The sequence below is a fragment of the Peromyscus californicus genome, unplaced genomic scaffold, assembly GCF_007827085.1.
Source record: "Peromyscus californicus insignis strain IS unplaced genomic scaffold, ASM782708v3 Scaffold_4__1_contigs__length_199733344, whole genome shotgun sequence".
Taxonomy (NCBI): domain Eukaryota; kingdom Metazoa; phylum Chordata; class Mammalia; order Rodentia; family Cricetidae; genus Peromyscus; species Peromyscus californicus.
Genome location: NW_026294562.1, coordinates 51,561,217 through 51,583,251, shown reverse-complemented (window position 1 = coordinate 51,583,251; position 22,035 = coordinate 51,561,217). Strand labels below are relative to the sequence as shown.

The window sequence follows — 22,035 nt, the reverse complement described above, 5'->3', positions numbered from 1 at the left end:
GGAAGTGTTTGTGACTAGGGCTGCCACTCACTGCCTCCACACACCCTCATCCCTGTGGGTTGAGAAAGGGGTCAGTCCGGGGGCCCTGGGACTGGCAGCCTCGCTTCCTAATTAGCAGGAGGTAATTGCCTGGAAGAAAAAAACCATTTAGAATGAGACTCCAAGACTCCAACTTAAAGCTGAGCCAGCTGGTGGCCTCTAGGGAGCAGGAAGAAGGGAAGCAGCCCGGGTCAGGGCCTCAGAAAGCCTCATAGCCCCGAGGATTTTCCAGCCTTGTGTACCCAGGACCCCAGCCTTGAACAAGTGGGAAATATGCGCTATGCTGGCAGGCCCAGCACCTTCAACTGAGTTCTGACTCAAAATGAGACTTAGGGCAAGCCATTTATTCCTCTGAGCCTTAGTATCGACTCCTGTGAGGTCATTCCTGCCTGCCCTCACCCCTCAGTATCACCAGGCTCAGTTCCGCCGGCGGCGGCTATGACAACACTTAGTAAGGCTATGCGTACTGCTGAGTGCTAGGCGCCACCGTCTCATCCATGTGGCTCTCAACTGAGAGGGGAGGGTGTTGGGAGGAGAGAATGGTCTTGCAGATACCCGAGGGATGGTGCGGCCTCGGGAACACTGGAAGATAGCTGAAGTTTAAGGGTGGAAGGTAGGGTCTCCCATGCCAGTCTTCATGTCTGCATCACTCTGAGGGCTCCCTCCAGCTCTCTGATCCTCACTTTCTTCATTCGTAAGAGGCTGAATATGGTGCTTCCTCCGGTGGGTGTTTGTAAGGCTGAAGGAGATGATGTTTAGCATCATCTTAGCATGGCGCTTAGTAGGTAACAAGTGCTCAATGATGGCTCTACTATAATTAAAGAAAATTAGCTTCACTCCTTCCCCCGCATGCCAAGAATCTGTGGTTCAGGATTGTCTTTGGTGTTTTTATGTTTGTTCGTACTGAGGTAGGGTTTCAGGTATCCCAAACTGGCCTCCTGATCCACCTGCCTCCGCATCCTGAGTGCGGGATTACAGGTGTGCATCATTATTCCCAGCCTATGGTGTGCTGGGAATCAAACCTAGGACCTAGTACATATTAGGTAAGCACCCTACCTGATGAGCCCTGTCGCTAGCCCCTGATCCCTGCTTTTTGTTTTGGGTGACTGGGGGGGGGGGGGGGAGTTTCTTCAGCCAGTCAGGCTAACGTAGATCTGTAGAATCACCAAGCACAACTACTTCACTGAGAGCCTCTCACCTGTAGAATAGGCCTGTCTTATGGGTATGGCCTCCTCTCCAAGCTCCTCACTTTTTTTTTCCTAGGGAAGAGCTGTGAGAAGGTTCTTATTTGGGTGGCTGTGGGGATGGAGCCTCTGCCCCGGAGGGAAGCAAATCATAGGGAGGAAAGGTTGGTGTTTGTCAAGTCAACACCGCCCACCACCTGGACGAGGAATCAGCATTTCGCTTGGTGCAGTCTGGTCATCTGTTCAGTCTGCACTGTGACCCGAGCAGCCAGGCGCCCAACCAGGCTAGGACAAGGACGGACGAGTTGGAGCGTGCATGTGTTGGGCAATGATGCAAGCTCAGAGTGCCAGATTGCCCTAGGAGCAGTGAGGGGGCGGCGGGGGCCAGGCCTTCTGCCGCTCCTTCCCGGCGCACCCTGCACCACCACTGGGGACCTTCTGTGCTCCCGCTCTGGGTGCAGTTCCCAGCCTGCCACCAGGAGGCAGTGTGGCAGACTGCCTAGAGGGAAGAGGGTGTGGTATTTACTTGAGCGGAGAGACTTGTGACTCGCTGGGACCCCACCGTCTACAGAAAAGGAGCTCTGGAGGTCTTCTGGTGGCTTCAGCTGGGGCTTGGTCAGGAAGGGACCGGCCGAGGAAGAGAGAGCTATATACCTACTGCGCTGTAATTGTGAGAAGGTTCCCGTCTCGAGTCCTTCTCTATGGGGGCAGTGAGGAGGCCACGGTTCTGGGACTGAGGACTGTTCAGCACCAAGGACAGGGATAGCCGGGCCCACATCTGTTTCAGCACCACGGGCAGCACTGAAGCGCTCAGCCGCTCCGTCCTCCTAATCACTAACCCTGTGACAGCTGTCTTGTCCTATAGTGAGATAGCAGACAGGAGGGACACCCTCAGTCCTAGCCACCAGCCTGAGGGCAGAGAGCGGAGTGAGCAGCCCAAGGTCACACAACTGATGAGAGGCAGAGCTGGATTCAGATCCCTACCAGTGTCTCTCCACCCTTCTTGCCCACATCTGGAGTCCCTCTCTAGTTACCTCTTACCTTCTTAAACATCTCTGGAAGCTGCTTCACATAATCTTGCATCTTCAAGAGCCCTTGAGCTGGCGAAGATTAAGTGTACTCCCCTCCCCCACCCCAAGCCCTGGCTGAGTACTTGAAATCCAGGATGGATGAGTCCTCACTCATGTGGCCTTTGTGACTCCGAGCCTCAGGTGGGAGGAAGTCAGGGAAGGACAGGTGCCCTTCCTGGCCCACAAGGAAGCCTGTAGCCTGGGGAGGTGGAGTTGAGTCATCAGTATGAGGAACTGTGTGCAGTGCTCTGAGATCCTCCAATGAGATACAACACAGCGTTCCAACCCCAGCTTCTGTGCTGCTGTGTATTATTAATAACAATAAGATGCTGATTTAGGCCAAGGCACAACAATGCATTATTCATAGGAGTAACTAGTGGTCAAGGCTTGTACTTAATCATCACACATCTCTGATCCTGCCCCCGCTCCACACTCCTGCCGAAGAGGCCCTTCATGTGAGCTCCTCCTTTCTTGGGCTCCTGCTGCTCTGATGGATGCGATCGTTTTCATGGCTGCCCAGGCATCTCATCAGCTTTGGGAACAAGGTGGGCAGGGAGAGCAGCAGGTTCCTGGATAACTTGGCTAGATACCCTGCATGGAGCTGCCACTTGAACCTGTCCATCCTGAACGGCCTTGATCCTGATGACTTCTGGCCTTAGCAGATCTTTGTAGTCTACAGATAGCCTGTCTCCCCTCCTTTTGAAGCTGAAGACCAGCACTCAAAGCTCTCCCAGGCCAGGAACCGTGGGATGGGAGAGTGACTGTGATGTAGGGAGGCGGTGACTAGGCAGAAGATGCCCTCATGACCTCCATTAAGTGTGATAATGGATGTGAACCCTTCGGTAAACTGTCCAGCATTTCACAAACTGTTCCGCACAGTACAAATGTGAGCCATTATTCCCTAGGCCATGATGATGTCTGCTGGAAGAGAGAGCAGAAACAGGGAAGGCGTGGATAAGACCCTGTCGCTTGCCAGGCCTCACCCCCCGATGAGGAGTCTGAGTGCTTGTGGATCCTGACATGTCCCCGTCCAATTCTTGCTGGACCTGCTTTTGGCCCATCCGGGTGATCCTTCATTCGCTGTTTACTCACTTGGCATCTCCTCTGAATTCTAAAACTGTCTGCGTGCAGCCGGCCGGCCTCTGCGGCCCCTGCCAGCATGCTCTCCCTGGCTCACTCACACATTATCTGCTTTTATGACAGTCAAGGTTGAGGAAGCTTGCTTGTGTTAAGCCCCTATTTTCAGCTACTTGTAACGTTCCAAAAAAACGCTTCCCCTCGGGCCTCCTCTTGTTCTTGCCCCAGGTGAGGCCCAAGGTATTGTGGGCTCCTCCACTGCTTTCTGAAGGACATTCCAAGACAATGTCCAGAGGGCATGGGAGAGGGCCAAGACCCAGCTTTCCTTTGAAAGGCACGCTGGGCCCTCTCCCCTCCTCTTTCCTCTTCTCTTCTCCCACCCATCTCATTTTCTCTTTGCCTTGCAAGAAGAGAGCTGCCAGGCTCCAAGGTGGGTGGTCTGGAAGGAGGAGTTTCGGAGTGAAGAGAGGACAGAAAATTCTACTGACTGCCAAGCAGCAGAGCTTTGCCTGCCTGCCTGGGTTCAGGTTTTGGCTCGGTGGTTCTGTCTTCCTTTCTCACCACTTCCTGGCTTTCTGGTGTGTACTGGGCTGGAGAAAGAAGGGAGGTGGCGCGAATGTAACGTTCCCATGTCCACATTACCTACCCCAGGCTGGTAGGCTCTGTTCACTTGTCAATGCCCGCCCCCCGCCCTGCCATGTCAACATGCACTTGGAGGGGGCTTCCTGTGGAAAGCCATGACTCCAGCTTTCACTGCCTTCCACCTTGGACGTCATCCTGGGGGCTGAGGGAAGCGCTGCATAGTGCAGGTGGGAGGAAGCAGGCTCAGGATGGGAAGGTGCTGGCAGAGGTAGACCCAACCACCCTACAGTACTCCTCTCCCTCTCCCTCCCCCCCCCCCCCGTGTGTGTGTGTGTGTGTGTGTGTGTGTGTGTGTGTGTGTGTGTGTGTGTGTGTAGAATAGTGGCTGTACCCTAGTCAGTACCAATGATGGAGTCCTGGGCACACGCTCAGACTACTCTCTGTTCTTTCCACTCCCAGCTAGCCCAGCTCCAACACCTGGCCCCCCAGCTTCTTCTGGGACTCTTAAGCAGGCTGAGCCTCTACCAACTGAGGGTGGTTTATCAGGCTAGCATCTGGGGGAAGATCCCTAGGCAACATATGCCAGAGGAGTGTCTGAAGTGCTGGGAAAATTCAGCCCTGGCTCCTTCTGGGCAGTTCTTGAAGAAGAGCCCTGTCTTAGCTTAGGGTTTCTATTGTTGTGATAAATTACCGTGACAAGAGCAACTCGGGGAGGAAAGGGTTTATTTTATTTCACAGTTCCATATCACAGTTCATCACTGAAAGAAGTCAGGGCAGGAACTAAAGACAAGAACCTGGGGGGCAGAAGTCACGGAGGGACATCACTTACTGGCTTGCTCCTCACTTAGGTTCCCACTTCTTAATGATTCTAGCTGTGTCAAGTTGGCAAGAAAGAAAGAAAGAAAGAAAGAAAGAAAGAAAGAAAGAAAGAAAGAAAGGAAGGAAGGAAGGAAGGAAGGAAGGAAGGAAGGAAGGAAGGAAGGAAGGAAGGAAGGAAGACAGACAAAGACTAGCTAGGACAAGTCCTTTCACTGACTTCTTTATCTAGTGTTCACTCAGTCTCTTTCTTTTCCCTCTAGCCATTGAGTGATTTAAGACACAGCATTCCTAGAGAACAGCAGAGGAGAGCCATGGGACATAGGTCCTGAAGACCTCAAGTCCCATCCTGGTTTTACCTCTCTCTTGCTGTATGCTCCTGGGCAGGCTCTGAATCCTTCTGACCCTCAGTTTCCTTCACTGTAAAATGGGCATAACAGACTTACTTTCATTTGAGTGTGGTGGCCCCACAACTTTAGTCCCAGCACTCAGGAAGCAGAAGCAGGCGATCTCTGTGAGTTTGAGGGCAGCCTGGTCTACATATTGCGTTCTAATACTAGGGATACCTAGTGAGACCCTGTCTCACCTCCCCTTCTCCCCCCAAAAGAAATTTACTTTCAAAGAAGTGCTGAGGGCTATGAACCTGACTTGGTGCTATCAATGACTATGGCTAAAAGTACTTGGTAAGGAGATCAATGGCATACACATTAGGGATACTAGAAGGAGCCTCCAGGAAAGGGGACAGTCCAGGTTGAAAGTGATGGAAAGGCATAGGCAGTATCTATGTCACCATTCATAGTACAAATGTGAGTGAATTTGGGGGGACAAGCCTATGTGATTTCTAGTGGGTCCAGTGGCCTCCCTATGGTATGATCTGGGCTCCATGAGCCAGGAAGACAGAGCATTACCCCCTTGGCCCTGGTTGAGGGAAACTGATCTATGCCTAAGAAAAGAGAATGAGACAGAAGGTCAGTTAGTTCAAGCTTGGAGGAAGAAGACACTGCTGTGTCCTTGGGGAGGGCTTCCTGAAGGAAGTGGGATATCCTGAAACTGGATGATTTCATGCATTTATTTAGCAATTGTCTCTTGCAGTCTCTCTATGGATGTTTGACTGTAAAGATCATGGATCTGGGGTCTCAGCCCTCCAGGTACTCCAACATGGAAAGGATATAGACAGCTAATTATGAATCCCAAACGGTGAACTGTCATACTTCTGGTACCTAGATAGGCCTATGGAAGGCAATGAAGACCATCTTTGGTCAAGTGCCTTGAAGAAAAGACTGTAAGGAACAGCCATCCAGTCAACTTGACACAAACCTAGACAAATCTAGGAAGAGATCATCTTACTTGAGAAAATGCCTCCATCCAGATTGCCTGTAGGCAAGTCGATAGAGCATTTTCTTGATTAATGATTGATGTGTGAGGGCCCCGTCCACTGTGGGTGGTACCACCCCTGGACAGATGGTCCTTGGTGTAAAACTGAGCAAGCCAGGAGGAGGAAGCCTGTCAGCAGCGTTCCTCCATGGCTTATGCTTCAGTTTCTGCCTCCAGGTTCCTGCCCTGCTTGAGTTCTTGCCCTGACTACTCTCATTGATGGAGTGGTACCTGAAAGTGTAAGATGAAATCAACCTTTTCCTCCCCAAGTTGCTTTTGGTCATAGTCTTTATCACAGCAATGGAAACCTAACTAAGACACCAGGCAAAGCCTCCTAGGCATAAAATGCCTAGCCTGGGTGTACGTGGGAAGGAATGAAGTAGATGTGGCTAGGCGGTACCATAGAGCATGTCTTGTGACATGGTTCCACCCAGAGGGAGGCCACGCTAAAGGGCCTTTGGTTATCCGGACCTCTGCTTCTTCCCCCGTCAGCGGGGAGTACTCAATAGCTCAAGGCTCTAGAGATGATACGCAGAAACTACCTGGTGTGGTGTCTGCGACACCAGGTGTCCCCAGTGGATGTTGGCTGTCAGTTAGTCCTGACAGCACTACACCAGGAGGTCATCAACTGGAAGAGAGAGCACTGAGACCCACCCTGGGCCTTGCTTGGGTTATACACATGGCCAGTGATGGGGCTGGGGCTTGAACCCAGGTCATGAGCTTCCAAAAAGCCTGCAGTGCCTACTCTGCTCCACCTCGAAAGGAAAGAGGATGCAATATGTGAGTAGACAAATGATGTCTAACTCAGGAGCAAGCGTTTCAAGCCAGAGGAAGCACCCGAAAGCCCAGGCTTCGTGAGTGATGGAGTGGACTGGACATCTGCTCATGGCCCTGGCCATGGGCATGCATGCATACGTGTGCGTGAGCATGAATATCTGTGTTAGGGATGAGTCTCCGTGGTGCGTGTCCATGAGAGGGCTGCAGAGTCTCTATCTGTGTTCTTTGTACATATACCTGCCCTCCCCCCTGCCAGGCAGCCAGTGAGCTTGCCCTCAGAAGTCCATTGCTTCTCAAGCAGCTTCCCCAGGGCATCCAGCAGCCCGCGGTCCTGTTTGATTCTGTTCATCCATAAATCATGGCTTGCTGAGGAGATGAGAGGCGGTGGAAGCAAAGCCTTACCAGCCTGAACCGGTCTACAGTTCACACCTGAGGCCTAGCCTGGCTTCCAGCTGTTGCCCCTACCCCCACACCCCCATGTCCCAGCTCTTCCCCTTCCATCCAGAAACAGTCACTGATGCCTGCCATAGTTAAGCTTCTAGAGGGCCACTTCCTCGGGTAGGGGTGAATAAACATGCACAGAACCCAGTAAAATGTTGACCCTTGGCCTCTGCTGTCCTGGGGAGAAATGAGAGTGGACCAGTTCGGTGTTTCATTCACTGCTCAGTGAGCCCAGCTCCCTGTCCCAGATATCTCTGGTCCAGGGCACAATGCAGTAACATTATGATAATAGCTAGCGTTTATTGCTTACTCTGGGTCAGGCACTGTGCTAAGCACATTATATGTGCTAATTCCTCTTAGTCTCCCAGTAGTCCAAGGAAAACGGTGCTATTATTAGTCCTCGCTTACAGGTAGAGAAACCAAGGCATGCAGGGATTAAGTCACATGACTCGGAAGAGTCTGAGCCAGAATTTGAGAAGTCTGGTTGTAGAGCCACAGCACTTAATGACTGCACTCTAAAGGCACAGTGCAATGCTGAAGCATAAGACATTGATTCTCATTTGACAGATTAAGGGAGGCTTCATGGAGGGGTTTTCATCAGGGTCTTGACAACTCAAGGGTCTGCAGGGCAAAGTTTGTCATGGAGAAGGAATAAACAGGGTCCTAGTTCAGAATGTGCATGCATGCCTCTGTGTGTGTGTGTGTGTGTGTGTGTGTGTGTGTGTGTGTGTGTATGTGTGTAAAAGAGAGAGGCTCTGAGACTGTCATTAACGCCTCTCCCATCTCTTCTCTTCTATCTTGTTTGGGTGACAAATGAGATAACATATGCAGGCATTGAACATTCAACAAATATTTACTGAGCACGTCTTTGTGTGTCACCAAGGATACTGGAGTGAGTGAAGCGTTGACAGCCTGTGTCTTCACAGGTCCTGAAGTGTGGTACACAGTGGGTGCTTAATAAATGGCAGCCTCCCCGGGCTATTCTTACTCCCAGAGGCCTGGGAGTCTTTCTCTTTCATTCTTCCACCAAGTATTTATTGAGCACTTACTATATACCAGGTTCCAGTATCCATGATGGAATAGTGTTACCTAAGGAATTGATCTCTGCCCCCATGGAGCTGACCTGCCAGAGAGTTCTATGTATTGGCATTGGGCCCCCTTCAGAAATGGGCCACCTCCTTGGTTCTCCTTTTTTTGAGGTTTGCTTGAGGGTGGTATGGGCGGGAGGACAGGACGCAGTTTGATCATGAATGCTGAGTTCCCATGTGGTGACATGCCCAGCACAGGCCTGGGCAGAGGGGCAGCAGTATGCCTGAGCTCACCCCTCCCTTCCTGGACACCCCCTACAATTGGTCCAGCAGGCTGCTTCTGCTTAGTTCCCTGCCTCCCACATCTCCCAATGTCATCTGTCTGCCCTTGTCTGTGTCTCACCCCTGGGGACCCAGGATGTCTCTTCTGCCCAAGGAGAGGTCGTGGAACTCCGCCCTGGGCAAAGGCTGACTAGGGCTGCAACATTTCCTTTCCTCAAATGTTAATGTGCGGACGATAAGGGGACTTGAAACCATGTATGTCATCTGAGGAAGGGATAGAAGAGCTGGGGCGGCTTTGCCTGGAGAAGACTTGAAGGGGACATGAGAACTGTCGGCAGGGATTCAGAGGCCTGTCATGTGGCAGAGCTGCCCGAGGGCAGGCTGAGGACTGCAGCTGCGAGTTCCAGGGAGATAGATTGGACTCAGCACAAGCTACAGCAGTCTCCTCAACGGTGTCTGCAGGAGAGCTAGCCTCCTGCAGGAACAGCTCCTTGTCACCACCAGGGCTGTCCAGAGGGGATCATGCATCATGGGGCCTGACTCTGTGACTTCCAAGGTCCCTTGCAGCCCAGGGACACAATGACTCCATCCTCCAGGAATGACTCCTTCTGGCTGGCAGGCGAGAACACGTTTGTGCCCCTTGATGGTAACAGCACTTGAGGGCATGCTGGCCAAGGACATCTTGTCACTTTTGTTCCCATCATCAGTGCAATTTGTAATGGCAAGCATTTGTTTCACCCTGCCTTCAAGGGCTGTGCAAAGGATGCTGAGGGGGCTGAGGGATCTTGTGGGGGAGGAGTCAGCTCCTTGAAAGATAATAGCATCCACACTGCAGGAGACCCTAGAGCCATCGTTCCAGAAGGATTCAACTTTGCTCAGCATCTCCTTCTTCAAATGTAATTTTCTTCAAAAGCCTGAGATGGGAAGCCAAGGGAAATGATGCTGATTTGATTGGAGAGGGCTTCAGCCTTCTCTACTCAGAATCTACCTCTGCAGCCCCCAAGAGAGTCCAGGGAACCCTAGGTGTTCCAAAGACTACACTTTGAGAACCACCAACCAATATCCAAGGCAAAGAATATGGACCCTGAGACAGACTGCCTGGACTTGAACTTCAGTTCTCATCCACTGCTGGGTGACTGAACATGGTATCGCAGCCCCTTAAGTCTCAGTTACCCTATCTGTAAAATGAAACTAACTTATATTCCTTAGCTCACTGTTGTTATGAGGATGAAGTTGTCCCTATAGGTGAAATACCTGGAACTCCTGGCTCATCCTCTGAGTTCTTTCACATATTCGACAACGATGTCCCAGACATCAAGGGCCTGTCCGTGGCCATAGGGCAGGACCAGCTCAGAGCTCATAGTTGCTGCACAGAAAGCTGACAGGAATTGGGCTCAGGGGTTTCCTGTGATTAGGAGTGATCACCTGGCTGGCAGGTAGTGGGCTTGTGAAGGCTGTGTCAGGGTGGCGTTTCCTGGGAGGTCTAGGAAGTTGATTTGGCCCAAAGAGCCTTCTAGAAAGAATGGGCAATAAATAGGGTCCTCGGGGTGCTGCAGTGATGGTGGGAGGGGGTCTAGGGGCCCTGAGAGCTGAGAATGACCACCCAGCTCTCCTCTATGAGGCATCTATGCAGGAGAGACCCAGAGGAGAAGAGAGGCAGAAGCTAAAACCACAGGAACCAGGGCCAGACAGATACCGTCAACTCTTAATTACCACAATCACTGGCACCGAGAAGCCCATGCGGGCTCCTCTGTAAATAAACTGCATCTTCTTGATTTAGGACACATCCCAGTGCACACATATTTAGAGCTCATATATGCTCCTTGTTGCTTTTTCTCCGCTCACTCCCCCACATGGTCATTTTTGGTCCAGGTTTTGTGTTCTGTACATTTGTTTTGGGCTAATGTTTACAACCCCCTGTGAGGAAGACAGGGGAGGCTGTTAAATCTGCATTTCCAGAGGAGAGAACTGAGTGTGCATATGACTTATTCAGAGCCACAGAGTTAGGAAACAGGATCTGTGCAGAAACCCCCAGGCTTTCCTCCTCCAGTGGGTCTCCACCCCTAAAACATGAGACCATAGAATGCTTACAATGGAAGCTTCAGGTGGCTCTTGTGAGCTTCTGGGACCTTACAAATAATGCTGAGGAGGCTGGAGCCAACGGGGATGGAGAAGGCTGGAAGCAAGCCAAGGGGCTTAGGCTGGAGCTGACAGAAGAGGGCTTCCAGCACAAGCAAAGTTGAGTTACTGTGGGCAGAAGATCCCAGAGATTCCCTTTTGATTACACATGTCATTGTTGAGTCTTGGCCAAGCCCTTAAGAGAGTCTGAAGGTGCTTAGAAGGCAGATGGCCTTTGGGCCTGTTTGCTGTTCAGAACTGAGTGTGGCATGTGGAAGCACGGGAAGGCCACACAGAAGCAGTGTTCTTCTAGAGTCGTCGATGGACCTAGGGGGCATCAGTGTGTCCTCCCTCTTTGAAAGGAGTAATGTTTAGAGAATGACAGAGTGTCTCAACAGCGTGTTTCTTCCATTTGTACTGGTGAAGAAGCCGAGGCAGTGAGCAGAGAGGACTTCCCGGGTTCAGGCCGAAAAAGCAGAGCTGGTAGTGCAAAGTGCCAGAAAAAAAAAAAGAGGGGAAGGGGGTGCTTGTTCTGGGGCCTCTGGGATGGAGAGTGGCCCTGGTTCGTAACGCTCTGACTGTGCGTGTCCTCCTCAGGGGCGCCCACCCGCGATGTCCTGCTGGTCTCTGCCATCATCACCGTCAGCCTTAGCGTCACTATCGTCCTCTGCGGCCTGTGCCACTGGTGTCAGCGCAAACTGGTGAGGCTCTTGTCGGGGAGACCCTTTGGGGCTGGGCCTGACCCTGCACCTTGCCGTTCTGCAACCGCTGACTTCTGAATTCTGTGGAGTGCCTAAGCAGATGACCTGTCCGCCGCTGACAGTCAGGGACAAGTGCCCAGAACTTCGCACCTCGAGCTTACACGTCCTCACCCCCTTCCTTTGCTTGGGTCTTGGTCCTATACATCTTTTTACACCCGGAGGCACACACATGGGGACACATTCGTAGAGCACTACACTGGCGGGCGGATGTGCTCACATGCTCCACCTCACGCCTAAAGAACTGCAGATACACACGCACAGACTGAGAATTGAGGCCCTTGGAACCTTTTCCCTCCGCACGCCCCCAGCGGGCGTGGCCAAGCCACATAGCCTTCTGACCAATGAGAAGGCGCCGCCCGCCCCGCCCCGCCCCCCAGCCGCCTGCACATCCATCCTGATTCTCCTGGTTTGTACAAGCACAAACGGCTTCTTTTCATTTTTAACGAGGGCTGGGGAATTAACGAGCGGGATTAGGCTATCAATAAGTAACGAGACTGTCAGGAGGGACATTCATCACCCGAGGGCGCCGGGAGGGAGAGCTGTGAGCCACCCGTTCCGCCAGCACTCTGCAGCTAGGCAAGTGCTGCGGTTCCCGCAGGTCCCCCTTTCCGGGCCCTTCAGCTTGAGTCCTACCTCCCACCCTGCCCACTCGTGCAGTGAGACTTGTAAGGGATACAGGGAGTGATCTCAATAGAGGTCCAGAGATGTCCCGGGTGCAGGCAGGGATCAGACACCCCTCGACCCCTCATGCCCACGCCCACCCCGGCTCAGAATGGGATGATTGGGGCAGCATACTCAGAGGACCAGAAGGACAAGCTGAAAGCTGAGTCATAGGCCCTGAGTGGGTAGAGGCTGCATGCCCCACTCCCATGTAGGAAGAGAAGGGGCAGTACCTTAGGAAAGTGTTTCAGGTCTGGTAAAGAATCTATAGGGAGAACCTAAGAAGCTGATAACCCAGCATGGCTCCTTCAAGAAGGCAAATTTGTTTACTGGGTGAGCCTCTCCACCCTAGGGTATTGATTGGCAGCTCCCACCCCTGTGGAGGAACCACAAGTCAGCTCCCTATGTGAGTGTGACCCATCCCCTGCTGTGGGCAGGGATGTAAGCTAGCTGCCCTCCACTGTCCCTTGGTCCACTGTATCTGCCTCAAAATTTCAAGGGAGGTACTCTAGGGAGCTGGGCTTCATGCCCTGAGTACCAGTGTCTTCCGAGAGACCGTGGAAGTGGCTGCTCTGCATACACCGAAGCCTGGTGTGTGCCTTGTTGCCTTGTAGGACCAGTTAGACTGTTCCTACCTGTCAGTGTTTGAAGGCAGAGGAAGAAGGTTGTATGAGCTAGTGACTCTGTGTGTGTGTGTGTGTGTGTGTGTGTGTGTGTGTGTGTGTGTGTGTGCGCACGTGTACATACTGCTGAGCAGTGGGATGTGTATCATTTTCTCAGATCCTTGTGTAGCTGAGGTCTGCCCCATGTCCTAGTCTCCCCTGCATGTGCACTATGCCACTCTGAGTGTGTGTGTGTGTGTGTGTGTGTGTGTGTGTGTGTGTGTGTGTGTGAAGACACCCTTTCCAAGACCAGAGTACAAACAGCCTCGTCCCACCAGCACTCATCTCTGATGGGAACAGAGTGTGAGACAGGTTTGTTTGTAGTTGGGGACTTCTGAGTGCACTGGGCATTTGGGAGGTTCTGAACCAGCAACCTCTCTGGCCTCCAGCCAGGAACCTTCCCAGGGTTCCAGACCACAGTTTGTCTCCCTGGACTTGCTCTTCATAGAACATTGCTTTCTCACACCCCCCCAACCCCCACACACACCACCCCAAGCTCCTGACACCATGGATCCCAGATGACAGGACCCTCTTTACCCAGGCTATTTCCTTGTCTTTAGAAGGAGTTTAAAATGCTATCCTCACAGACAGCAGCTGGGCTCTCCTTGCCTTCCTGTGCCCTCAGCCCCAGTGACATGATACCTTGACAGCCTAGATCCCATTTCCAAACATTAATAACTTCCCTAATCTTCAGCTGGCTTTTTCCAAATCATCCTGGCAAGTCCCCTCCCTCCCTGACAGGTAGGCTAGTGCCATTGAGTTCCTCTCAAGCCACCCAATATCTCTGGAACCTCACCTAGGTTTTCTGTTAATTTGGGTTGTCCTGTGAAATCCTCACTGCCCGGCCCAGTCCTGCTCTGGGTCCTGTACCACACAGCACCCTGGCTCCTGCTGCAGTTAGTGACTGCAGCCAGCAGGAAAGGTTCCCTGAGCTGCAGAAGGGAGGCAATCGGAAGCTCTCCCCAGTGCCCTGGGCCATCAAGATCACCAAGCCCAGCCCTGCCTGGCCTTGAGGAAGGGGCAGCTGGACATTCTTGGAAGAGGGTGCTAGCCAGGGCAAGCTCTCTTGCAAATACCTGAAAGAAAGAGGAGGAGGTAGATGGAGTTCCGAGGTTTCCCTCAGAAGGGCCCTGTACTGCCCAGATGCTGGGGAATAGTGGGGCTCTGGCTCCTGCCTAAGGTCCTTCCAAAAACAGCCCTTGGTGACCACAGCATGGCCTCACCCCGGTGGTCTCATTCAATGTTGGGAATTGTTTGAGATTTGAACCCCTAAGTAATGAATAATGAGAAGGACCAGAGAAATGTGCAGGAGGGTGGCTCTGTGGGCCTGAAGGACCCGGCATCTCTGTATTTGAGTTTGATGATTTGAGCTCAGGTAAACAGCTTGAGGCCCGAGCTCCAGTGTGGATGGGGAAATAAGATGGCACTTCCAGTTGGTACTGTGATACCTGTAAGTGCCAGGTGCCACTCTAGGCGCTAGAGAGTGAGCCGCCTTGCCTTTGTGTGGCTTTGTGCCAGGATAGAGGAGCTGACATAAACAGAGAAAGTGATGCTGTCTGGTACCAGGAACCCCTTCTCCATTGGACCCACCTGGTGACATCAGAGTATTCCAGGAGGGAGGAAAGGCAGGTCAGAGAGGTAGAAGGCTTGGCCAGGGTGATATGGGGCACTGGTGGCCCTGCCAGGGCCACATCAAGGTGCCCTGAGATACAGAGGTGCTGCAGGTAAAATAGAGGGAGAGCTCTGCACTCCACATTTTTCTGGGAGCTTTGCTGCAGTTTTCCCCAGATTCCCGTGGCCCGGAAGGGGCTGCAGCTGGTGGGGGCATGTGGGAACACGGCTGTGGCAGCTTTTATTCTCTATTTGGAAGGATGGAATAATTGACTGTTATGGCTGCGGTGTCGGTGCACATGAGGGAATGTTGAAGCATGCATGCGCATGCTTGCATACATGTGTGTCTGTGTGGCTGGGTTTGTCTGTCCCCACTCAGCTAGGCCAGGGCCAGTTAGTACCCAATGGTAAAGGGGTCTGCAGGGCAGACCTGGCCCCTGTTCAGCCTGCATCTTCAAACTGCCTGCACCAACCTGGTGCCTGGCCCAGGCCTGAGGCCCATGGGGTGTTCGTGAGGATGCTTGGTGGCAGCCAGGAATGTTAATGGGGCCGGGCTCTGCATGAGCTAAATTTAGAAACCCAAACCGAGAAGGTGAATGGTGCTCACCTTCCCAGCAGCAGGCCTGGTCGTTGCTATTCTTCCTCGCCCTGGTGGACCCAGGATGCCCATCCTAGCCCTGTTTCTTTTCTGCTCACATTGGGCTAAGCAACTCTGGGGCCTGCCCAGGGGTCAGGCAGCTTTGGAGCCCCCAGGGTCAGGATGGACTCTCTCTTCCCAAAATTACCTCTTACAAAAGCCTTGTCCCTGCCTCCTAGCCCTAGGGCATGAGGACCCCAGCGAGCCCCCAGGCAATGTCCAGCTACCCTGGCAGGTCCAGACACATGACCTCCTCCCCACCCCCGCCACTCACGTCATTGGCCACTGCCAACCTTGCCCTGCAGGATGCCGCCCCCACCATCTGGGGGTGGTGACGTGGACATTGTGACGTGGCCAGGCGCCTGAGAGCCGTCTGTCCACGGCAGAGGGAACTGTGTTTCTGGGAGCTGGGCCAGAGGCCCAGGAGACAGGCAGACAGAATGGCCTGATACCTGAGGGTCAGGCATTGAAGGATCGCTTGTGGGCAGAGGCAGGTCCTAGATCCCCCAGGGTGCCCAGCCATGGGACAGCTACCCCACAATGACAACAATCCCTCACGCTGACTCTGGACTTCGTTGATAATCTAAATTTTAGTCTCTCTCCTTTCCTCTGGAGCCCCTGTTCTGGGGAGATGGGGAATGTCCAGATCTCCCCACAAGAAGTAACCCTGACATTGTCTCCACAGGGCAAACGCTACAAGAACTCCTTGGAGACGGTGGGCACGCCAGACTCGGGGCGTGGGCGCAGTGAGAAGAAAGCCATCAAGTAGGTGCCAGGCTGCCAGTTTGGGGGTACACAGATAGCCCAAATGGGAGAAGCCCCTCCTCCCAGTACTCAGACCTGGCCACACACATATCGAGTATCTCCCTCACTCCCTGAGGCCATGACCATGCCCACCTTCTTGGTCTCAGAACCATGAATAGCCCCAGGGCCCCCTTTTTCTGCTTGTGCCCCAGACCTGAGATTCTGGAGACTGCAGCCTGCTTAAGGCTGCCTCTCACCCACAGCCCTGTATGTGCCATACTGATTCTTTCATCCATCTCTTAATGTCACTCACACTGTCCCCAACCCCACTCCCCTAGGCAGGCCCATGGACCCTTCAGTCTCCTGCCTGAGACCCTACTTATGGGCTTGGAACCCCCGCCTCAATAAGCCGGGTTTCTTTTCTCACTCTCCACACATGCTCCCAGGACAACCTGGAAAGGGTGGCAGACAAATCATAAGGACCCCCGCTGGCCTCAGTGCTGAGCCCCGGGGGAATCAGGCCCATAGGGAGAGGCTCTGCCCTCCTAATGCATCTTGTCCCCCTTCAGGTCCTACTGGTTGTACCCTGCCTAGGGTTCCCCACTAAGATCTAAGAGCCTAGTCTATAGACCAAGACCACCTTGGCCAGCTCTCTGCTGAGAGTCACTGGGAAACAATACAGAACTCCCTGCTCAGGCTCTGAGAATGGAGCTTTCTCCACCTTGCGCTCCATGGAGACCAGACCTTCATAGGGAGTTCTGTCCAGCCCATCTGGATGGGATCAAGCCTGCTGGCCAAGGGGCTTTGCCTGGAAGCTGAGCCCCCAGCCCTCCCCATATCCCTCCCCTGTCAATTCAAGGCCCTTCCCCTGCACCCCTGCACACCCTTGCCTCCTGCATCTATCATTCTTCCCCTCGCTCCCTGTCCCTTCCTGAGGGCTTCCTCCCCGCCCCTCCTTTTTTTTTTTTTTTTAAATCTCTTGCTCTGACCCTGTTTGGGGCTTTCATAGACGTTGTGGTGGGGGTTGTCTGAGGTGGGGGATGAATAGAAGGGTGGGCCAACTAGGGCTTGGGTGGGTGGAAAGCTCAGGAGGAGACGGCGGGGAGTCTTTGAAGCTGAGTTTGGTTGCACACTCTCGTCATCAAAGACAGGAGCTGGTGGGACTTGGGGGCTATTGCAGAACACGGGCTCAGAGCTTTCTGAAGGTAGGGATTGAGGAGGATCACGTGAGGGGGAGCAGGAGGCCACCTCCAGTCTGGGCTATTTGAAGCCCCCAGTGAAGACAGATGATCATAACCTTCCCAGACAGGGGTGCTCATGACAGGGCAGGCATTCTAGAAAGGAGGATGTCAGGGCAGGAAGCAGGCTGCAGCCAGGGTCCAGAGGACTCTCCAAGGCACAGGGACACCCTGTAGACACAGTGTCCACAGCCTGAGCCTGCTTCCACCTGATGTGCTACTGGACGCCCTGCCCCTGACGTAGACGCCACTGCTCACGTCTGTGTTCCGCTAGTCCCTGTCCTGGGCAGTTTATTTACTACACAGATCCCCACTGGCTTAGGACCTCCTCCAAAGGAATCGTGCTGTCCAGGGTTCTGGGACACTGTGTTCTTCAGCAGTGCTTCCCAAACTGTGTTCCTCAGAGAACCTGTGTCTTAGAAATGATTAACACATCCAGGATTTCACAGCCAACCAAGTCTGGGAAACACTGCACGCTCCATCTCCCTTTGGGTGATAGTGATGGCCATTGGCGCATTTAAGACTCTGATAAGTTCTACAGTAAAGGAACCAGTTTCTCCAGCCTTCTTTTATGAGGGAATCTTCTTTTCCAGTACCATGGTAGAAATGCCAGTGGCCCCAGAACTCAGGGTGTGGCGGGGGGCAGCCTGGCAATGATACTGGGTGGATCTTTTCCCTCTAGGACCTAGATTGGATGGAGACCTGGAGGGGCATGAGGTGGGAGACTGTCAGCCTGATGCATTCCTTTAACACCTGATGCAGGGAATCTCCATCCAAGCAAGGTCTTGCTGGGGAGTGGAGCCAAAGGAGTATCTCTGATGGCCATGAGATCTTTCATAGAGAGAGAATTTTCTACTGGAGACTATCCTGCCTCCCTCCCCTACCCAATGCTCCCCCTGTCTCTGTGAGCTGGCTCAGCCTGGGCTTGAACTTTGTGCATAGACTCCCCTATGAGACATTTCCAAAGTGTATTTAGACAGTCAGTAACTATCGCCAGTGATAGCCAAGGGCACCATCTCCTCTGGGCCCATGGTGGCAGCCCAGCTTCTCATCTTTTTTCTTCTCCATTCCTGGGTCTCAGATGGAGCACCAAAGGTCAAGATCTAACTCTCAGGGACATGAGAAGCAGCTCCCCTGAGAACAGTTGATTGTTAGGGGAGAATGCCCCGGTGATGCTGGGCCTCTATCCATGCCTCCCCTCATCCAAGCTTGAACACAGGCCAGAATCTTCCCCTAGATCTTTACTCTAGCAATATCCCAGTCACTCATGCATGGCTCCCTTCTAGAATGGTCCAGTGGCCTGGGAACTACGTCTCTCTCTCTCTCAGTGCCTATCTCTGTCACTTTGGGAGCCCAGGAAACAAGCTGTCCATAGTTTCTGAAACCTCCAGGCCATGACCTGCAGGAGCCCAGGATTCTGCCACCTACCCCTACCCTATATCCCCACACAGAAATTCCTGCACCCTTTATGCACTCAGCATGTCAGCTGAGGACAAATCACCCAGAAGGAGGAGTGCTGGACCAGGGTGAGGGTCCCTTCTAAATCCAGCAGCTCCGCCTTAGGAACAGGAGAACAAGAAACCTTCCCAGCCAGCCAGGCCCAGTGTATACTGTGGGCCCAAGGCTGGGCAGGTCCCACTGGCCCCACTGGCAGAAGAGCAAACTCCCTCCACACAGGCCCCAGCACAAAGCATCTTGAGGACCCCGGATGATACTTCCCTTATCTGGAAGCCTCACCCAACCAGTCCAATCACCGGTCTCACAGAAACCCTGCATTCCAGCCTCACCAGAGGAAGAGGCCTGGGGACACGTTAGGCTGCTGGAGAAAAGCTGTAAGAGGGAGAAAAGCCAGTCTTCTCCTTTGAGGGAAACTGAGGCCAGAGAGAGACAGGGCCAGCTACCAGCAACAGGACTTGCCCTACTTTCCAGCACCATCTAACATTAAACTAGTACCTTCCCCTTCTCCCAGAGTTCCCCTGGACCACTCAGGCCCTGCCTCCCACCCCGCTCCCATCCCAACCCCCTCCTCTCTCATGGTCTTTCTCTCTCCCACCAGCTTCCTAGGCACGAGGCCCTCCCGTCTGCCTGCCTGCAGCCTGTCTCCTTCCTGTGCGGTTTCCCCCGGCCAGCCTTTCAGTGCATGTGTGCTTGTAAGAATGTGTGCGCCTACATGGATGTGTGAGCGAGCGCAAGGATGCCCGGCCAGGCTGCGGTGCCCATCCACCCTCCTGCCTTTCTTCTTCTGCAGGAGCAGACCCTCTGTGTGCCCCCAGGGGGGCCCCGCGTCCCCTCTGGCCCCTTCTGCCCCTGCAGGACTTGCTGTTCTGGTCTCTCCTTCTATCTCCTTGTTTTCTCCCCTCTCTCTCTGCCCCTCCAGCGACCTAGACAGAGACTTTTGGAATAACAATGAAAGCACAGTGCAGCAGAAATGGAGTTCCTATCCTCCCAAGGAGTTTATTCTAAACATTTCACCCTACGCCCCTTATGGCGACCCTCGACTGTCCCTCAAGTGAGTGACTTTACCTGGTTTGATCATATGTACTGAGTATCCGCGCACGCCCCACCCTTCCCTTCTCCTGCCCCCCCCCCCACTTCCTCTCCTACTCCTCTCCCTCCACTTTCCCTCCATTCACCCCATGGGCAGGCTGGCCATGGAGACGAGCAACCCCTCCTGCCCCCCTCATCTGCCTGTCCCTCTCCTGTCACCTCCCCCCAGGGCCAGCCATGCAGGAGAGCCCCCTCCGCAGCCACACCTGGTCCCCAGCCACGCCCCCTGGCTCGCCACGCCCCCTGGCTCGCCACGCCCCCTGGCTCCCCACCCTCCGTGCAGTCAGGATGGGGTTGCCCGTTTTGGTCCCTCCCTCTCGGTTGTGGCTCGCTTTTTCCTCCCCCCCCGCTGTGTGCTGCTGCGGCCGTGGCTGCTGGTGGTCGGTGGTCGGTGGTCGGTGGTTCGTGGCGGTGGTGGCGGTGATGGTGGTGGTGGTGGTGATGAACTCTGACTAACACGGCTTTCTCTCTCTCCCTGCCTGGGGGCCTCCTGGCCTGGACAGCCCGCTCTTCCTCCGTCGTTAACCCTTCGTTGTCCTGTGGGATAGAGTTGGAGGTGGCTGCCCTCCCCCAACCCCCACCGCTCCTGCCCTAGGCGGTGGGGAGGGGCCCCCCTCCATTGTCGTGGTGCGTTGTTCTCTGACCCCAGCCCGCCCGGCCCCCCTCTCTCCTCTGCAGGCTCCACTGTTAACCCATTTGCAGTGCTGATGTCTCTCTTTCTCTCTGTCTGTCTCTTGTCCGTCTGTTTCTCTCCTCCTCTCTCACTGTCTCTTTCTTCCTTTTATCTGTCGATGTTTTTCCTCTTCTTCCCCCCCTCCCACCCCCACGTGTGGCCTGCCCTCTCTCCCCCACCGCCACCCCCGGTGCGCCTCTGGCCTGGCTGCCTCCTACACGCCTCCAGTGGCACCCTCCTGTCAGGCGCCAAAGTGGCCACTGCGGCGGCGGGGCTGGCGGTGGAGCGGGAAGGCCGGCTGGGGGAGAAGCCGGCGCCGGTGCCACCACCCGGAGAGGACGCCTTGAGAAGCGGCGGGGCTGCCCCCAGCGAGCCGGGCAGCAGTGGCAAGGCGGGGAGAGGTCGCTGGCGGATGGTGCAGAGCCACCTGGCCGCAGGGAAGCTCAACTTGTCCAAGTGAGTGATGGCACCCCATGGCGGCCAGAGCCGTGAGCTCAGGCCTGCCCCCACCAGGGTGGACAGCGGGACCCCTGGCACGCCCGCTGCTGCCCCCAGAGGTGCCGTCCTCGGCCCCTGGCTCATTCCATCCCTTCATCGTCCTCGCCATCAGGCACAACCAACTCCAGCCACATGCTCTCGCATTCAGGCCTCTGGCAGCCTCCCATTAATGTCTTCCTTCGCCAGTGACCAGGTCATTCCATTCTCTGTCCCCAGAGCAGCTTCACTCCAGTCCTTGGGCCATCCCATCCTCTTTGACTGGCCACCCCATCTCAGCCATCAGGTCACCCCTCTGTGGGCAGCAGGCCCTTGGTTGTCCCACTGTGGGACCATCCCATTCCTGGGGAGCAGGCCCTTCTCTGCCTGTGTTTACACCACTTATCAGCCAGTGGGCCTTTCCTCTTTGGGCCAGCTGATGGCTCTAGACCCAGCCTTGAGCCATTCCATTTCGAATGAGTTCATCTGCTTGTTCCAGCCTTGCTTGTGCCATGACACCATCCGCCACAGGGTTTCATCTGTGAGCAGCCACGAGGCTGCTGCAAACGTTCATCTCATTGAAGCCATCCCCACTGGCTGGCCCTATCTTGGTCAGTGAGCTATCCCACTGTTAGGAGTTCTTGAGGGTTGGGATTGTTGAGCCTCCGCAAGCAGCTCCTTTCAAATGTCAAAGGGTGGTCAGAAGAGCCTGTCCCTTTTTGATGGCTTCCTGGGCTTGCCAAGCAGTCGTGGAGGGTTGACACAGCATGATCTGTCTTCCCACTAAGGCTGCCTCATATCCTCTTGGCTTTCTGAACTTCCAGACTCCCACAGTAGAGCCCTTCCAATTCCCAGGTCCTCTGAACCATGAGCACCTCACAAATTTGAATGTGGGTTCCACTTTCAGCTGATGATACGATCTCATTCCCAGCCAATGAAAGAGCCTCCCCTCAGAAGGCCGACAGCCTTGATGCCTTCTTAGTACCTGTTATCCAGCTCAATTCAAGGGCCTCTTGGCTCTCTTCAGAAGACCCCACGCACACACATCGAACCACAGAGGGCTACCAAGCTGAGGCCTCATTTGCTCGGGAATGTCCCTAGAGACGGATGCCTCACACCCCATCGGAGAACCACATTCCCCCCCCCCCCCCGCCCCCCAGGCTGCTCCAGCCAGGCTCAGGATTGACTGGGCTTCCTTGGCATTCGCTCACTGGCTTCAGGCCTGGAGGATCCAGTTTTA

The 22,035-nt window shown here is 54.1% G+C and overlaps 1 protein-coding gene across 7 annotated transcripts in view; it reads left to right on the top strand.

Annotated features, from left to right (window-relative positions):
- Syt7 (synaptotagmin 7) overlaps window positions 1-22,035 on the top strand; it is a 61,977-nt gene that overhangs the window by 12,211 nt on the left and 27,731 nt on the right. For 2 of the 7 annotated variants that reach the window (XM_052713420.1, XM_052713419.1), the window contains exons 2-5: window positions 11,386-11,489; window positions 15,805-15,884; window positions 19,479-19,610; window positions 20,550-20,777. In XM_052713420.1, the coding sequence (XP_052569380.1) occupies window positions 11,386-11,489; window positions 15,805-15,884; window positions 19,479-19,610; window positions 20,550-20,777 (544 nt within the window). The remainder of the gene's footprint in view (window positions 1-11,385; window positions 11,490-15,804; window positions 15,885-19,478; window positions 19,611-20,549; window positions 20,778-22,035) is intronic. The other 5 variants (XM_052713425.1, XM_052713422.1, XM_052713426.1 and 2 more) reach the window with 3 other exon arrangements.